The sequence below is a fragment of the Carcharhinus amblyrhynchos genome, chromosome 26 (genome assembly GCF_965287045.1).
Source record: "Carcharhinus amblyrhynchos chromosome 26, sCarAmb.v2.hapA, whole genome shotgun sequence".
NCBI classification, from domain to species: Eukaryota; Metazoa; Chordata; class Chondrichthyes; order Carcharhiniformes; family Carcharhinidae; genus Carcharhinus; species Carcharhinus amblyrhynchos.
Window position 1 is genome coordinate 32,541,124 of NC_137349.1, and position 14,485 is coordinate 32,555,608.

Genomic DNA, 14,485 nt, shown 5'->3' on the forward strand with positions numbered 1-14,485 from the left:
TCTGGCCTCGGGTCATTGTCTGCGTGGGGTTTGCACATTCTCCCCATGTCTGCGTGGGTTTCCTTCGTGTGCTTCGGTTTCCTCCCACAGTCCAAAGGTGTGCAGGTTAGGTTGATTGGCTGGGCTAAATTGCCCCTTATTGTCAGGAGGATTAGCAGGGTAAATATATGGGGTTACAGGAATAGGGCCTGGGTTGCATTATGGTCTGTGCAGGCTCGATGGGCCAAATGGCCTCCTGTACTGTCTATGAAACTCTTCTGCTGTATGGAGAGCATCATTAAGGCCTAATTTTATCCTCATTTAAAATCTATAATCTTCAAATGAACACACAAACGTACAAATTAGGAGCAGGAGAAGGCTATTTGGCCCCTTGAACCTGTTCTGCCATTCAGTGACATCATGGCTGAGATTCTCCAGCCTCGCTGCTGTGAATGGAGATTTGGCTGAACACCAAATTCTCCGTCCCTCTGGCGGCGGCAGAGGGGTGTGCCGGACTGGAGATGTCCGGCCCACAGACGATCTAATTGTAATCTCGACCCCACATTCCTGCCTACCCCCGATAACCTTTCACTCCCCTGCTTTGTCAGAAAAATGATGACAGTCAGAAGCACTGGATGAACATAATCATCTCTCACCCAACTCTGGAGCGCAACTGCCAACATAGTTTGATCAGTTAATCAGCATAAATCAGAAATTGAAACCTGACTGTTCTGTAGTTGTATGATTTAGAGATTAAGGTGTTACTCCAGAATCAGGGCCCCACGTACCCCAGACATTCTCTCTTCCACCTTCCTCCATTGGGAAAAATGTACAAAAGTTTGAGGGCACGTACCAACCGACTTAAGAACAGCTTTTCCCTTGCTGTTGTCAGACTTTTGAATGGACTTACCTTGCATTAAGTTGATCTTTCTCTATGCCCTAGTGATGACTGTAACACTAGATTCTGCACTCTCTTGTTTCCTTCTCTATGAACGATATGCTTTGTCTGTACAGCACAGAAGAAACAATACTTTTCGCTGTGTACTAATACATGTGACAATAATAAATAAAATCAAATTGCAGAGGGAAGCCCCGATAATGCTAGTTTGGGCAATACTGGGCAGTACAGTGGTTAACACTGCTGCCTCACAGCATCAGGGACTGGATTCAAATACCGGCTTTGTTCACTGTCTGTGTAGAGTTTGCACGTTCTCCCCATGTCTGTGTGGGTTTCCTCTGGGTGCTCTGGTTTCCTCCCGCCATCCAAAGATGTGCAGGTTAGGTGCGTTGACTGTGCTAAATTGCCCCTTAATGACAGGGGGAGCTCGCTGGGGTAAATCATGGAGGGATGGGGATAGAGCCTGGGTGGGATTGTGGTCAGTGTTGACCCAATGGGCCGAATGGCCTCATTCTGCACTGTAGGTTTCTATGGCTCTATTGAGTCTGAAATTACACTGCGCGTTGTGGTCCTATGAATATTTGTATGAAATTATATTTCAATAAAAGGGCTTACCTGTTCATTTTGAAGGAATCAGCACCTCCATTAAAAGACCAGACAAAGGACTTTGATGTGAAAGCCTTAAATTTTCTTAATGTAATTCTGGCTTTGTGCATGTACAGATTGCCATTTAGTTAAATACTGTTCTGTTTAACTGGTTTTTATCTTGCTTCCAGTTGCTACTACATGGTTACGCGTGTTGAAGCTGAGATTATGTTGGAGAGGAATATGGAGTACGGAAACATGTTAATGAGACCCGGCCATGATAAGAAGAGCTTCGCAATTACAACAAGGCAAATGTTCAATAAGTAAGAATGAAATGAATTGAATTTATAATAGTTATTGCTGTTTGGACTCCTCAGGTCATCTAAAAACAATTAATCAATCAGAGAATACCTACGATGCAGAAGTAGGCCATTCGGCCCATCGAGTCTGTACCAACAACAATCCCACCCAGGCTCTATTCCCCAACACCACATATTTACTCTACTAATCCCTCTGACACTAAGGGACGATTTAACATGGCCAATCGACCTAACCCGCATAGCTTTGGAGTGTGGGAGGAAGCCCACACACTCAGAGAGAATATGCAAACTCTGGATAGAATCATAAAATCCCTATCGTGCAGAAAGAGGCTATTCAGCCCATTGAGTCTGCACCCATCAGGCTCCAGCAGAGCATCCCATGCATACTCTATGTCCGTAACCCCACACATTTACTCCATTAATCCCCCTCATCTACACATCTTGGGACACAAAGGGGCAATTGAGCATGGCCAATCCACCTAACTAGCACATCTTTGGACTGTGGGAAGAAACTGGAAGACCAATGGTTAGGTTATAAATGTTAGGTACACAAAGCATCTGTCCAAATAAGAGACAAACTCAGCAAATTACAATAGCATTTTAAACCTAAAGGTGCCAGGCAGGCAAGGTGGAAACACAAAGCAATAGAATGGTGTCTTTTAGAGGGAACTTGGTGGAGAGCCAAAGCTCATAATACAGGATGTCCATCAAAGGTGAAAACAATTGGGATTGCATGGTGGCACAGTGGTCAGCACTGCTGCCTCACAACGCCAGGTATTTGGGTTCGATTCTCGGCTTGGGGGTCAGTGTCTGTGCGGAGTCTGCACATTGTCCCCGCGTCTGCATGGATTTCCTCCAGGTGCTCCAGTTCCCCCTCGCAGTCCAAAAGGATGTGCTGGTTCGATGCACTGACCATGTTAAATTCTCCCTCAGTGCACCCAAACAGGTGCCGGAGTGTGGCGACTGGGGGATTTTCACAATAAATTCATTGCAGTGTTAATGTAAGCCTACTTGTGAAACTAATAAATAAAATAAACTAATTGATTAACTGATGCACTGTTTAGGCTTTATAAACCTGTCCAAAGTGGAGGGGACCTGAAAACACAGTTTTCAGGTCCTGAGTGTTTCCTACTCTCGGATTTCATGTGTTGAGAGTACGAGATGTGAGAATTTTTTAGATTATGTTAGAATAAAATTGTGTTTTGCATTTTCAGCAATGCACTTGTAAAGCACTACCGAATACGCTGTGCGGACAACGGATACGTCATTGAAATTGACAATGGAGTAAGTAAGCAACCGTATTCCAATTCTCTTCACGCATCTAGTGGTGCACGAAGGCAGACTTTCATCTGTTCCTATAGCTGGTTATTCCTGGAATAGGTCAGTAGTCTGACTCCAGGGGCTTCTAGATTGAGTGCGCCACTCCACATCAAGTATGCCTGACCAGGAGTGTTTCCCACTCTTACCACCAGCTGTTGAGGGATTTACAGATTGACACTCAACCTGTTTGGCCACGTTATGAATGCATCCATCTGTGTAATTACCCTGTTATATCAAAAAAAATAAATGAGTCTGAATGGCTCAGGTGGTAGGTATTCCTTTCACAGGCGTGCTGGACCATATAGGGCACGGAGGGTTTGATTCCTGCTGAAGTTTTGAATCTGAGCGAGGGCAGCATTAACAATGCTGTAGTTAGCCTTGCAGCCCCTGAGTTATAGGAGCAGTCAGCCAGTGCTCTCATTGCTACCCTGTGAGCAGTGTTGGAACATGTGACTCTGTGGGTGTCAGGTGTGTTTAAAGTGAGCTTGGTTACAATACAGCCCAAAGCTTCTAACGCCTATGTGTGTTATATGTGGTGAGTCATACTAAAGTGTATGTAATTCATAGCATCACTGTAGTGTAGAAGGAGGCTATTCGACCCATTGAGTCTGCGCCGACTCTCTAATACAGCATCCCACCCAGGCCCTATCTCCATCACCCCATGTACATACCCCATTAATTCCCCGTACCTACACACCTTGGAACACTAAGAGGCAATTTAGCCTGGCCAATCCACCTAACCTGCACATCTTTGGAATGTGGGAGGAAACTGGAGCACCTGGAGGAAACCCACGTAGATAATGTGCAAATTCGCAAACACCACGCGGGCAGTGACCCAAGCCAGGAATCAAAGCCGGGTCCCTGGCACTGTGAGGCAACAGTGCTAACCACTGTGCTGCTGGAGAAATATGGTACGTAGAACTATAACCCACCCCATGCATCCCTCCCCTCCCCTCACCAGATTCAATGCTGATATGAAATGACTTCAGCATTGCCCTCACTTTAATATTATGTGGTGGCAAATTGGTTTAGATACCCTACTAAAGTGAAATGGAACTCGCTCCTCCTGACAGATGTTCTCTGTGTTCATCTCTGGCATCAGCTCGGGACGAGAGGTCATGGTCTTAAGATAAGGGGTAGCAAATTTAAAACAGAGTTGAGGAGAAACTACTTCTCCCAAAAGGTTGTGAATCTGTGGAATTTGCTACCCCAAAGTGCAGTGGATGCTGGGACAGCGATTAAATTTAAGGAGGAGTTAGATTTTTAATTGGTAATGGGTTGAAAGGTTAAGGGGAGAAGGCAGGAAAATGGGGAGGAGGAACATATCAGCCGTGATCGAATGGTGGAGCAGACCCGATGGGCCAAATGGCCTAATTCTGCTCCTATTGCTTATGAACTTCCTGATTTAGCTTATGTTCTAACTGCAATGCCTTTGTAAAACAAAGTTCTCCCACACTAACAGTATAGGTGCAGCATGGGGGTAAAAGAGTTCTTATATGCCAACCCTCCACTTTCCCTATGAAATAAATCAGATGAAAGTTGTGAAAAAAATCTCTGGTATTTTCCAGGTCTTGTGTTGCAGTCAGCAGGAGATAATTGACCATTTCGTTAAATGCACCAATGGAGCTTTGAAGCCTTTAGAAAGGTGCATGGATTATGAAGTCAACCTGAGTATGTTCATTCTTTTGTTTCTTTTTGTAATTTATTGGTCATCTCACATTCAACGGATAATTTCACTGAATGTATGGGATTTTAGCAATGAGATGCCAGGGAAGGGAAGGGAAGCCTGGGAGACTTGTTCTGTGCAAGGTATTCCTCTTTCATTCACAGAAAACATAGGCCAGAATTTTACTGTCTCGCCCGTCCCGGAATCGAGACAGGTGAGGTTCGCAGAACAGAATTCACCGTTGGCCTCGGGGGGGGGGGAATTTACGAGCCTTGTCTGAATAAGGTCAGAAAATAGCAGTAATGGAGTCTGCCACAAGTTAAAGTTTTGCCACGGATAATCTCTTGGTTACACTAATTCTATTCATTCTTGTAAATGGACTTGATCATCTGATGGTTAGGGGCATACCTAAGATGTTAATATGACAATATAAACAAGACAATGAACAATTGTATATCCTTATGATTATTTGTGTTGTTTGCAAGTTAGTTTTTTTCAATCCATTTTGAAGCTAGACCAATGGGCAGCACGGTAGCATAGTGGTTAGCACTGTTGCCTCCTAGCACCAGGGACCCGGGTTCAATTCCAGCCCTGGGTCACTGTCTGTGTAGAATTTGCGCATTCTCCCCGTGTCTGCGTGGGTTTCCTCAGGGTACTTTGGTTTCCTCCCACAGTCCAAAGATTTGCAGGTTAGGTGGATTGAGCAGGCTAGATTGCTCCTTAATGACCCAGCATGCGTAGATTAGGGGATTGGTAGGGTGAGCATGTGGGTCTGGGTGGCATGCTCTGTCAGAGGGTTGGCAGGGAATGAAAGGGCTGAGTGGCCTCATTCTGCACTGTAGAGATTCTATGATTCAAACTTGGTGATATGAAAGTAAGTGTGTATTATTCAGTTGCTGTAAAAATACAGAGAAACAGTTGAGTTGACTCATTTGGTTCTGTTAGTAAAACCTGTCTAGGCGTTATGATACGTGGCCCTCAGCACTTGACCTGTGCTGACAACCTGAGGTAGCAGTGCGGGAATGTCAGTGTTACCACTCTTCTGAGTAGCCAGATGATCATTAGAAACTGAAGAGCTGGGAATATTAGACTGTTGGGCTTACATTTTGTTTATCTGTTCAGCTGAATATATCTGAAAAAGAGAAGTGAGTTTCCTTGGTGTCCTATCAACATTCATCCCTCAGTCAACAACACTTAAGTATAGATAAACTGGTTATTAATCTTGGTTATTGTTTAAATGACTTGCTGTGTGTAAACCTGCTACTGTATTTGACCATATAATGGTGGCTGCGTAATTCAAGTAATTATGTAATCAACATGAAACACGTTTGGATGTGTTCAGGATGCTATATAAATTCAGATTCTTTCTTATATTTGCTTGTCAGAAGTTTAACGTTATATAGCTGGGCCAAAAGTCACCGTTTGGTTCAAAGGCCATGAATTCATGTGTCATGCATAACTACATGCCATTCTACTAGTTTTTATATCCCCTCTTTATTTATTTATTAGTGTCACAACTAGGCTTATATTAACACTGCAGTGAAGTTACTGTGAAAATACCCCAGTCACCACACTCCAGTGCCTGTTCGGGCACACTAAGGGTGAATTTAGCACGGCCAACGCACCTAACCAGCACGTCTTTTGGACTGTGGGAGGAAACCAGAGCACCTGGAGGAAACCCACGCAGACACGGGGAGAACGTGCAGACCCAAGCGGGGAATCGAACTCGGATCCCTGGCACTGTGAGGCAGTAGGGTTAACCACTGTGCTACCCCACAATCTATTTTCAAACTGAAAAGACAAAGGACCAACTTTAACCTCAGCCAATTTGATGGGAAATTGATGTGCACTGATTGGCTGCCTTTATTAAACCACTGCTTGGTTTTACACGCAATTTATTTTATGTAAAATTGACAACTGATCCAATCCCAATCTTGCCAGTTTTCTACTGGGAAAATGAACCACAGGATTATTCTAAAATTCTGACTTTGAGAGATATTTGACTCAGAGAGGAGATACATGCCTGATGACACTATTGTATTGATGCAGCATTAAAAACAAAGTCACTTTGTGTTACTATTCATGATGCTTGTCTTTCGTTCAGGTTATGTGAAGGAAGATATTGAGAGTGGAGAACTGATCCACCAGAAGCAACAACAGGCACCCATCAAGACGCCAGCTTGTATCTCACCCCCACCAGGTAATCAGATAATTATGTAGTGGCTTTCTGTAACGTCAGGGGCACTGTCGCCTTCGAGAAGAGAACAGCTTACAAGAAAATTCCAATTATTAGGCACCTGAAGTTGAGGGGAAAAAAGAATCAAAGATGTTGGTGGGGATTTTCCTGCCGGAAATTCCCACCCAAGGTCAATGGACCATTGCACGGTCTGTCAAATTTTCAGGAGGGATGGGAAAATTTTACGGGATGACTGTGTTTTCACAGACCAGGGAAAGGAAGGATTAGCAAGATTGATCATTGTGGGGGAAGCGTCATATGTGGAACCATAAATTCAGAATTAATGTATGATTGTAAAGGGAAATCAGAGGAACATTTCTGCCTGAGGGTAATTCATAGAATCATAAAATCATACAGTGCAGAAGAGGCACTTTGGCCTATCAAATGTGCACCAACATGCGTGATAAACCTGACTTCCCATCTAATCCCATTTACTAGCACTTAGCCCAAATGGTGTGCCAAGTGCTCATTCCAATACTTTTTAAAGGATGTGAGGCAACCCGCCTCTACCACCCTCCCAGGCAGCGCATTCCAGACCATCTGGGTAAGAAGGATTTTCCTCACATCCTCCCTACACCGGCCCCTCACCTGGAACTTTGTCCCCTCATGACTGGCCCTTCAACTAAGGGGAACAGCTGCTCCTTATCCACTTTATCCGTGCCCCTCTTAAGCTTGTACACCTCGATCAGGTTAATGGGTAAATAAATGAAACAGGCAGTATCGTGATTTCAAAAGAAAATTTGAAGTGAGATAGGATTCAGTGAAAAGGTGAGGATTCTTCATCAGCTTGATCAGACGGAGAAGCCAGGGTGTGTGTCAATAATATCAGTGAAGTCTAGAAAGCTGAAACTAAAGCAAGAAAGTGTTGGAAATGCACAGCCCATCAATCTGTAATTGAAAGATAAAAAGCAGTAACTTGTGTCGGGGTGGCTACCTACCCTCAGAAAAGGAAGTGTGAAAGTGTGATCTTAGTAGGAATAGTCGAAAGCTTCAGGTTTTTAGGTGTACAGATCACCAACAACCTGTCCTGATCCCCGCATGCCGACACTATAGCTAAGAAAGCCCACCAACACCCTACTTTCTCAGAAGACTATGGAAATTTAGCATATCCGCAATGACTCTCATCAACTTTTACAGATGCACCATAGAAAACATACAGCTTGGTATGGCCCCTGCTCTGCCCAAAATCGCAAGGAAATACAAAATGTTGTGAATGTAGCACAATCCGTCACACACAGCAGCCTCCCATTCATTGACTCTGTCTACACTTCCTGCTGCCTCAGCAAAGCAGCCAGCATAATTAAGGACCCCCATGCGCCCTGGACATTCTCCCTTCCACCTTCTTTCATCGGGAAAAAGATACAAAAATCTGAGGTCACGTACCAACTGACTCAAGAACAGCTTCTTCCCTGCTGCCATCAGACTTTTGAATGGACCTACCTTGCACTAAGTTGATCTTTCTCTGCACCCTAGCTATGACCTTGTTCTGCACTCTCTCTTTTCCTTCTCTATGAACGTTATGTTTTGTTTGTATAGCACGCAAGAAACAATACTTTTCACTGCATGTTAATACATGTGACAATAATAAATCAAATCAAATTAGAAGAATGACCAAAAAGAGCAGAGAAGTTAGCTGGACAAACCAACCAAATGATGGGAGGCATGGAGACAACAGCAGCAGGTGAAGAATAAGAAGGCAACAATGTCAACAAATAGTAAAGGCTGGGATTCTCTGGCTGTTCACACCCCGCAGTTGCTGCCGCCAGCAAGAACGGAGAACTTGGCGCTCAGCCAAATCTCCATTCACTGCAGCGGGACTGGCGAATCCCAGCTGCAGGCGAGGACGGAGAATCCAGAGTGTTTAACAGCCTTTGAACTGATTATAAAATTGAGAAAAGCATTGGATGATATAAGAAGATCATCAAAATCAGGCTTTTAAAAATGTATTTACAGTAAGTAATGTATTATTAAAAATGTATTATAGAATAACAAAGTAGGTAAAATGCTTCAAGTTGATTTTAAAGACTTTTAAGTTAGAGTTATTCTATTTTCCTTTAATCAGCCTAATGAAGGAATCGTATCCAAGTAGCTATATATATATATCTCAGATTCTCCCTCATGTTTTTATCTTTCTTGACTCCTACATTTTAAATCTTTCTTCACAGTTAAGGAAGGGAAACCAAATCTAAAGATTCCTACAATAGTAGAACCGGAAGGAGAGTACCTCAACGATGATGGTAATTTGTTATATTTCCAAGCCACACTGGTGAAATGTTAAATGTGATTTATCATCCTGCTGTGATCTGTTCAAATACATTATTTATGTTTTTCTTTTCCAATTTTCACCAATTTATTTTCTGTTGGTACTGACTGGATAAGATTTCACACATGTTTTCATACATTACCTTATTCTAGAGACTTGTTCGCTTATGTGCAAGCCAGTGAGTATTACAGCTCTGACAATTCATAGAATCCCTACAGTACAGAAGGAGGCCATTTGGCCCATCGAGCCTGCACTGACAACAATCCAGGGTTATCCCCGTGACTTCACGCATTTACCTTGCTCATCCCCCTGACACTAAGGAGCAATTTAAGCATGGCCAATGCACCTAACCCGCAGATCTTTAGATTGTGGGAGGAAACCCATGCAGAGATGGGCAGAACTTGCAAATGCCACACAGTCACCCGAGGCTGGAATTGAACCTAGGTTCCTAGCGCTGTGAGGCAGCAGTGCTGACCACTATGCTACCATGCTGCCCTACTCATTCAATATCCATATAGACACCTTTGAGTACAGTTGCTTACAGCCATTAGAAATAGGGCCTTCATTGGCCCGAGAATGCTGATGCACAGATCTTAGCTGGGTTTAGAAAACTTAGCGCAAACTTAGGAATGAATTTGAAACTGCCAGATCCACATGCTGAAGCTTCACATTGTTTAAAGTCTTTTAACATTGTGCAGTTTGGGACATTGCACATGACCAGCGTTCCAATAACAAAACTATTCCTATCCTAAAATAAACTTTGTATTACTGCAACATTTGTGGTAGTTTCAACGTAATGTATGAGCTGACAACAGAATCATGGTGAGTAGAAGTGATCTGGACATGCTGAGAGCCAGAAAGCTCATTTAAGATGTTAGCCAGAGGCTGTCAGGAAATATCAACTCTGATAAGACTCGAGAGGCTCTGATAAATCCCTTTGGAACAACTGGGATTTTGTGTCAATTTATCAAGATCACATTTCCTTAAGGAAAGCGCCCAGACTTTGGCGTTTGCAGCCTAGCAATGCCCCAGATTTTAAATTCTCACCTTTTCCTATCTTAGTAACCTCATACAGCTCTACAGCCTTCAGTGATCTCTCTGCTCCTTTAATTTCCGGCCCTTGTACATCCCAATCTTTATTGTTCCATCACTGATGGCTGGGCCTTTCTTTTTGGCTGCATTTTTTTCATCTTTCTCTCCTTTTCAAATCTCTCTTTAAAACCTGCTTCTTTGGCCGAGCTTCTGATCACCTAACCCTTGTGTGACCTGATGTCAAAGTTTGGCTAATAATGCCCCTGTGGAGCATCTGGTGTTGCCCTCACTACTTCAGAGGTGCTATATAAATGTAGGTTGATCTTGCTGCTTCAAGACTACTTATTAACTAATAGTCTTTAACACATGACAGCTGCACCAGTCAGATAGATTGCTACGTAGTCCTTTCAGGCAGAGTTCAAGAATTTGTGGTAAATCAGTAGCAATTGAAATTCCTTTCTAAAGAAGCTAACTATTTCACCTCCAATCTGCAGCACGCCCTTCTTGACACAAACTTGCTTGAGTCTCTATTTTGTCAGTACATTCCTACTGTCTTTCTTTCATTGCTCCCTCATTAGCGAAAGCACCAACTGTTGCCTCGCCTTCCTTTGGAAGGTGAAGGTGAGCTGCTGCCTTGCACCACTGCTGCTCATTTGATAACATTTTAAAATTCATTAATGGGATGTGGGTGTCGCAGGCTGGACCAGCATTTGTTGCTCATCCTTAATTGCCTCAGAAGGTGGCTTCTCCAACCACTATACAAAGAACAAAATCAGCCCGGGAAACAGGCCCTTCTGCCCAACGTGCCTGCGCTGCCATCTCAACACCACCAGTCCCCCTCTCCACCCATGACCCCTGTCTAATGTTTTATGACCATCCAGATTGAGGGAAACTGATTTAGGGACAATTTATTCCTGCCAATCAGCCTAATAGCACATCTTTGGGGTGTGGGAGGCAACCGGAGCACCCGAAGAAAACCCACACAAGCACGGGGAGAATGCACAAACTCCCACAGACACCGGCCCAAATCCATGTGTCTGCACAGCAATCAGCGATAGTCACTGAGCTGTCATCTTGCCCAGTATCTCATCCAGTTTAGGCACGCACTAATGACATGAAGCACTAGGCCAAACCTGAACAACCAAGGACTATGGTCCCTGTGGTGTAGGCACACCCTTCATGTTGTTAGAGAGGGAGGTGCAGGATTTTTGACCCAGTGACAATGAAGAAATGGAGACTATACTTCCAAGTCAGGGTGGTGAGTGACTTAGAGAGGGAACTTACAGGTGGTGCTGTTCTCATGTATCTGGTGCCCTTGTCATTCCAGTAACAAGCCTCACAACACCAGGTTAAAGTCCAACCAGTTTATTTGATAGTAAACCCACAAGCTTTCGTAACTGCTATGTGGAAAAAGGAACTTTCCACACACCTGACAAAGGAACAGTGTTTCCGAAAGCTTGTGGGTTTACTATCAAATAAACTGGCTGGACTTTAACCTGGTGTTGTGAGACTTCATACTGTGTTTACCCCAGTCCAACGCCGGCATCTCCACATCTTGTCATTCCAGAACAGAGGTGGGTAACCTGCAACCCTCACATGCGGCTCATCAGGGTTCTAAATGTGACCCACGAGACATTTTGTTCACCGTTGTCCCAGCGTAGAGTTCTACTGATCTCTCTCCACTTATTTTTTTCCCTACTGGTATGACTGAAGTGATATAAATGTAAAGCAAGAGAAAGTGAAGTGAGAGACGCAGCATTGACAGTGAGAACCCTGTGTTCCCTCTGTGTCCAAAGTGGAAATATTTATTTTGCTTTAAAGTTGATGATAGTTCTATTAATATATAAATGAGTCGGCATTTTCTACAATGTGTTATGAAATATTTGGCGTGTATTAAATGTATTTCATCTTATTCATGGGATCATGCTTAGTGAACAAGCCCGATTTCAATCTTGTGGCTCACTGAGATGGAGTGCCACTCGTGACCCACTCACTAGCTTAGGTTGCCCATTACTGCTTTAGATGCCATGGTCTTGGGTTTGCTGCCTACGTGGCAGAGGCTAAAACAATGGTTTTGGATTATATGTGGTTGGTAGGAGTCCATCTTCGTTCCTCACTTCCTTCAGTGCCAGGAGACAATGAGGCTTAGTCTTACCCAGAACCTACAACCCCTGCCCACCCACACCACCACCCCCCCCCCCCCCCCCAAAGAGCTGCTGGTTCAGTTGGAGAGCTGGCAGCTTGGCAGTGCCACTGCTAGTGGTGGCAATTACTAAGGTTTCAGCCACAAGGAGAGGGCACCCCTCTGGCCAGGCGTCCCTGAAGAGGTGTAAATGGGGTTGGGGGCAAGTTGGGGGTCAGGTAGGTTAGCCCCAACAGTGCTGGCAATGCCACTGCCATTTGTGCTAGCCATTGTCGTCAGAGGGCCCCCTCCCCAGAGCCCAGTGATTTCAGTGGCACTGGCCTCCCCCCTGACATGAGCAAAATGTAGATGAATCCTTTGGATTCCAAGCAGGGGGTATTTATGGGGCACATCTGCCCACAGCTGGGATTCTCCAGTCTCGCTGCTGTGAATGGCTGAGCGACAGATAACAAAATAGTACAGCAGCAGGAAGGTGCAGCACATACCCTGGCGCGCTGCCTAAGGGCTAGTAAAACCCTGTCTGATGTTTCTGATTGAGTTTCACCTGATAAAACCCAGGGAGAGGTAGTGGCATAGGCAATGGGCCAGCAGGCACACCAGAGGTGTGTCACAGTGGTATTCAGTCAGGAGGGAGCACTCGACACTGATTCCTGACTCCGTGAAGCATTTTGGCATCAGGTCAAACATGATAAAGAAGCCTCCCACTGGTTACCATTTAGCAGCGCAGTTGGTGAATCAATACTCTTCCATGTTGAACACCGTGGCTGGAATTCTCTGGCAGTTCAGCTGTCAGCGAGAATGGAGAATCCGTCGCTCAGCTCTTCACTGTAGCGAGACTAGAGAATCCCAGCTTTGGGTGAGGTTGGAGAATCTAGCCCCATGTGAAGGAAACACTGAGTGGCAAGGGCACAGAATGTACTCTGGAAGGGGGACTTCAATGTCCGTCACCAAGAGTGACTCACTATGAACTAAGATAGCTGAGTCTAAAGTTACTGGACTGGGGCTGTGGCAGGTGGTGAGGGAACAAAAAAGGTGGAAAAACTTACTTGACCTCGTCCTCCCCAACCTATCTTTTGCAGATGCGTCTGTCCGTGACTGTATTGGCAAAAATAACTGTCAGTGCTCGAAAGATATTCGGATACAGCATTTGCAAGTGATGGACCCTTTATTGCCTTCTTATCAATAAGGAGAGAACTGAAGAATTCCTAAGGCTTCTTCAGTCTGCTCTGCTCATTTGTATAGGACATTTCTTAGAACTTCTAGTAAAAAAAATAATTGTTTTTAGTCATGCACACCGGTAACTTATTTACATATAACACAAAGAGGTAGGCCCAAGACAATAGTTGATTAATCGCGTTGCATCAGTAATGTCATAATCTTTAGTGGTGGACAGATGGAATGTCCATTCAGACAATGTAATAAAGACATGATTAAATGACCAGTTTTGGTGCTGTTAGCAAGGACATTCAGCTATGTCCTGTTGATAGGACATCTTTGTCTGCACTGTCCATTTCATGTATATGCATAGACAGCCAGTCTACAGTGAAAGTGCTGCTGCTGATGGTGTCAATTTTCCTAGTCCCTTGGCTGACCCCCTGCTGAGCTCAGTCTCCTCTCCCACGTGATCACTACAGTCCTTGTGGAGGCAAAGTTGAGTACTACCTCCACCATATTGTGTAGCACTACCATGGTACTAAACAGGATAGACTTTGAACTGATCCAGCAGCTCGAAACAGGGCATCCACGAGGTGCTGTAGGTTGTCAGCAGCAGCAGCAGAATTGTAATCAATCACAATCTGTACCCTCATGCTCTAGCCAGGACAGTTAACTGTATGTTAACAGTAAGCAAGACAGTGTATTAACTCCAGCTAGGGCAGTTAACATAACTGTCCTGGCTGGAGTCAATACACATTTCTTTAACCTGTGCTTAACCCTCTCTTCACAAGATACACATTGTTTGTACCTTTAAGACCTGATTACCTGTAAAGCCTTGTATTCCAACCATTATTTTGTAAATTGAGTTTGTGTCTTTATATGCACTGT

The 14,485-nt window shown here is 44.3% G+C and overlaps 1 protein-coding gene across 2 annotated transcripts in view; it reads left to right on the top strand.

The window, feature by feature from the left end:
• stap2b (signal transducing adaptor family member 2b) overlaps window positions 1-14,485 on the top strand; it is a 52,810-nt gene that overhangs the window by 24,542 nt on the left and 13,783 nt on the right. For both annotated transcript variants that reach the window (XM_080213015.1, XM_080213016.1), the window contains exons 6-10: window positions 1,654-1,785; window positions 2,997-3,066; window positions 4,671-4,773; window positions 6,873-6,968; window positions 9,170-9,241. In XM_080213015.1, the coding sequence (XP_080069141.1) occupies window positions 1,654-1,785; window positions 2,997-3,066; window positions 4,671-4,773; window positions 6,873-6,968; window positions 9,170-9,241 (473 nt within the window). The remainder of the gene's footprint in view (window positions 1-1,653; window positions 1,786-2,996; window positions 3,067-4,670; window positions 4,774-6,872; window positions 6,969-9,169; window positions 9,242-14,485) is intronic.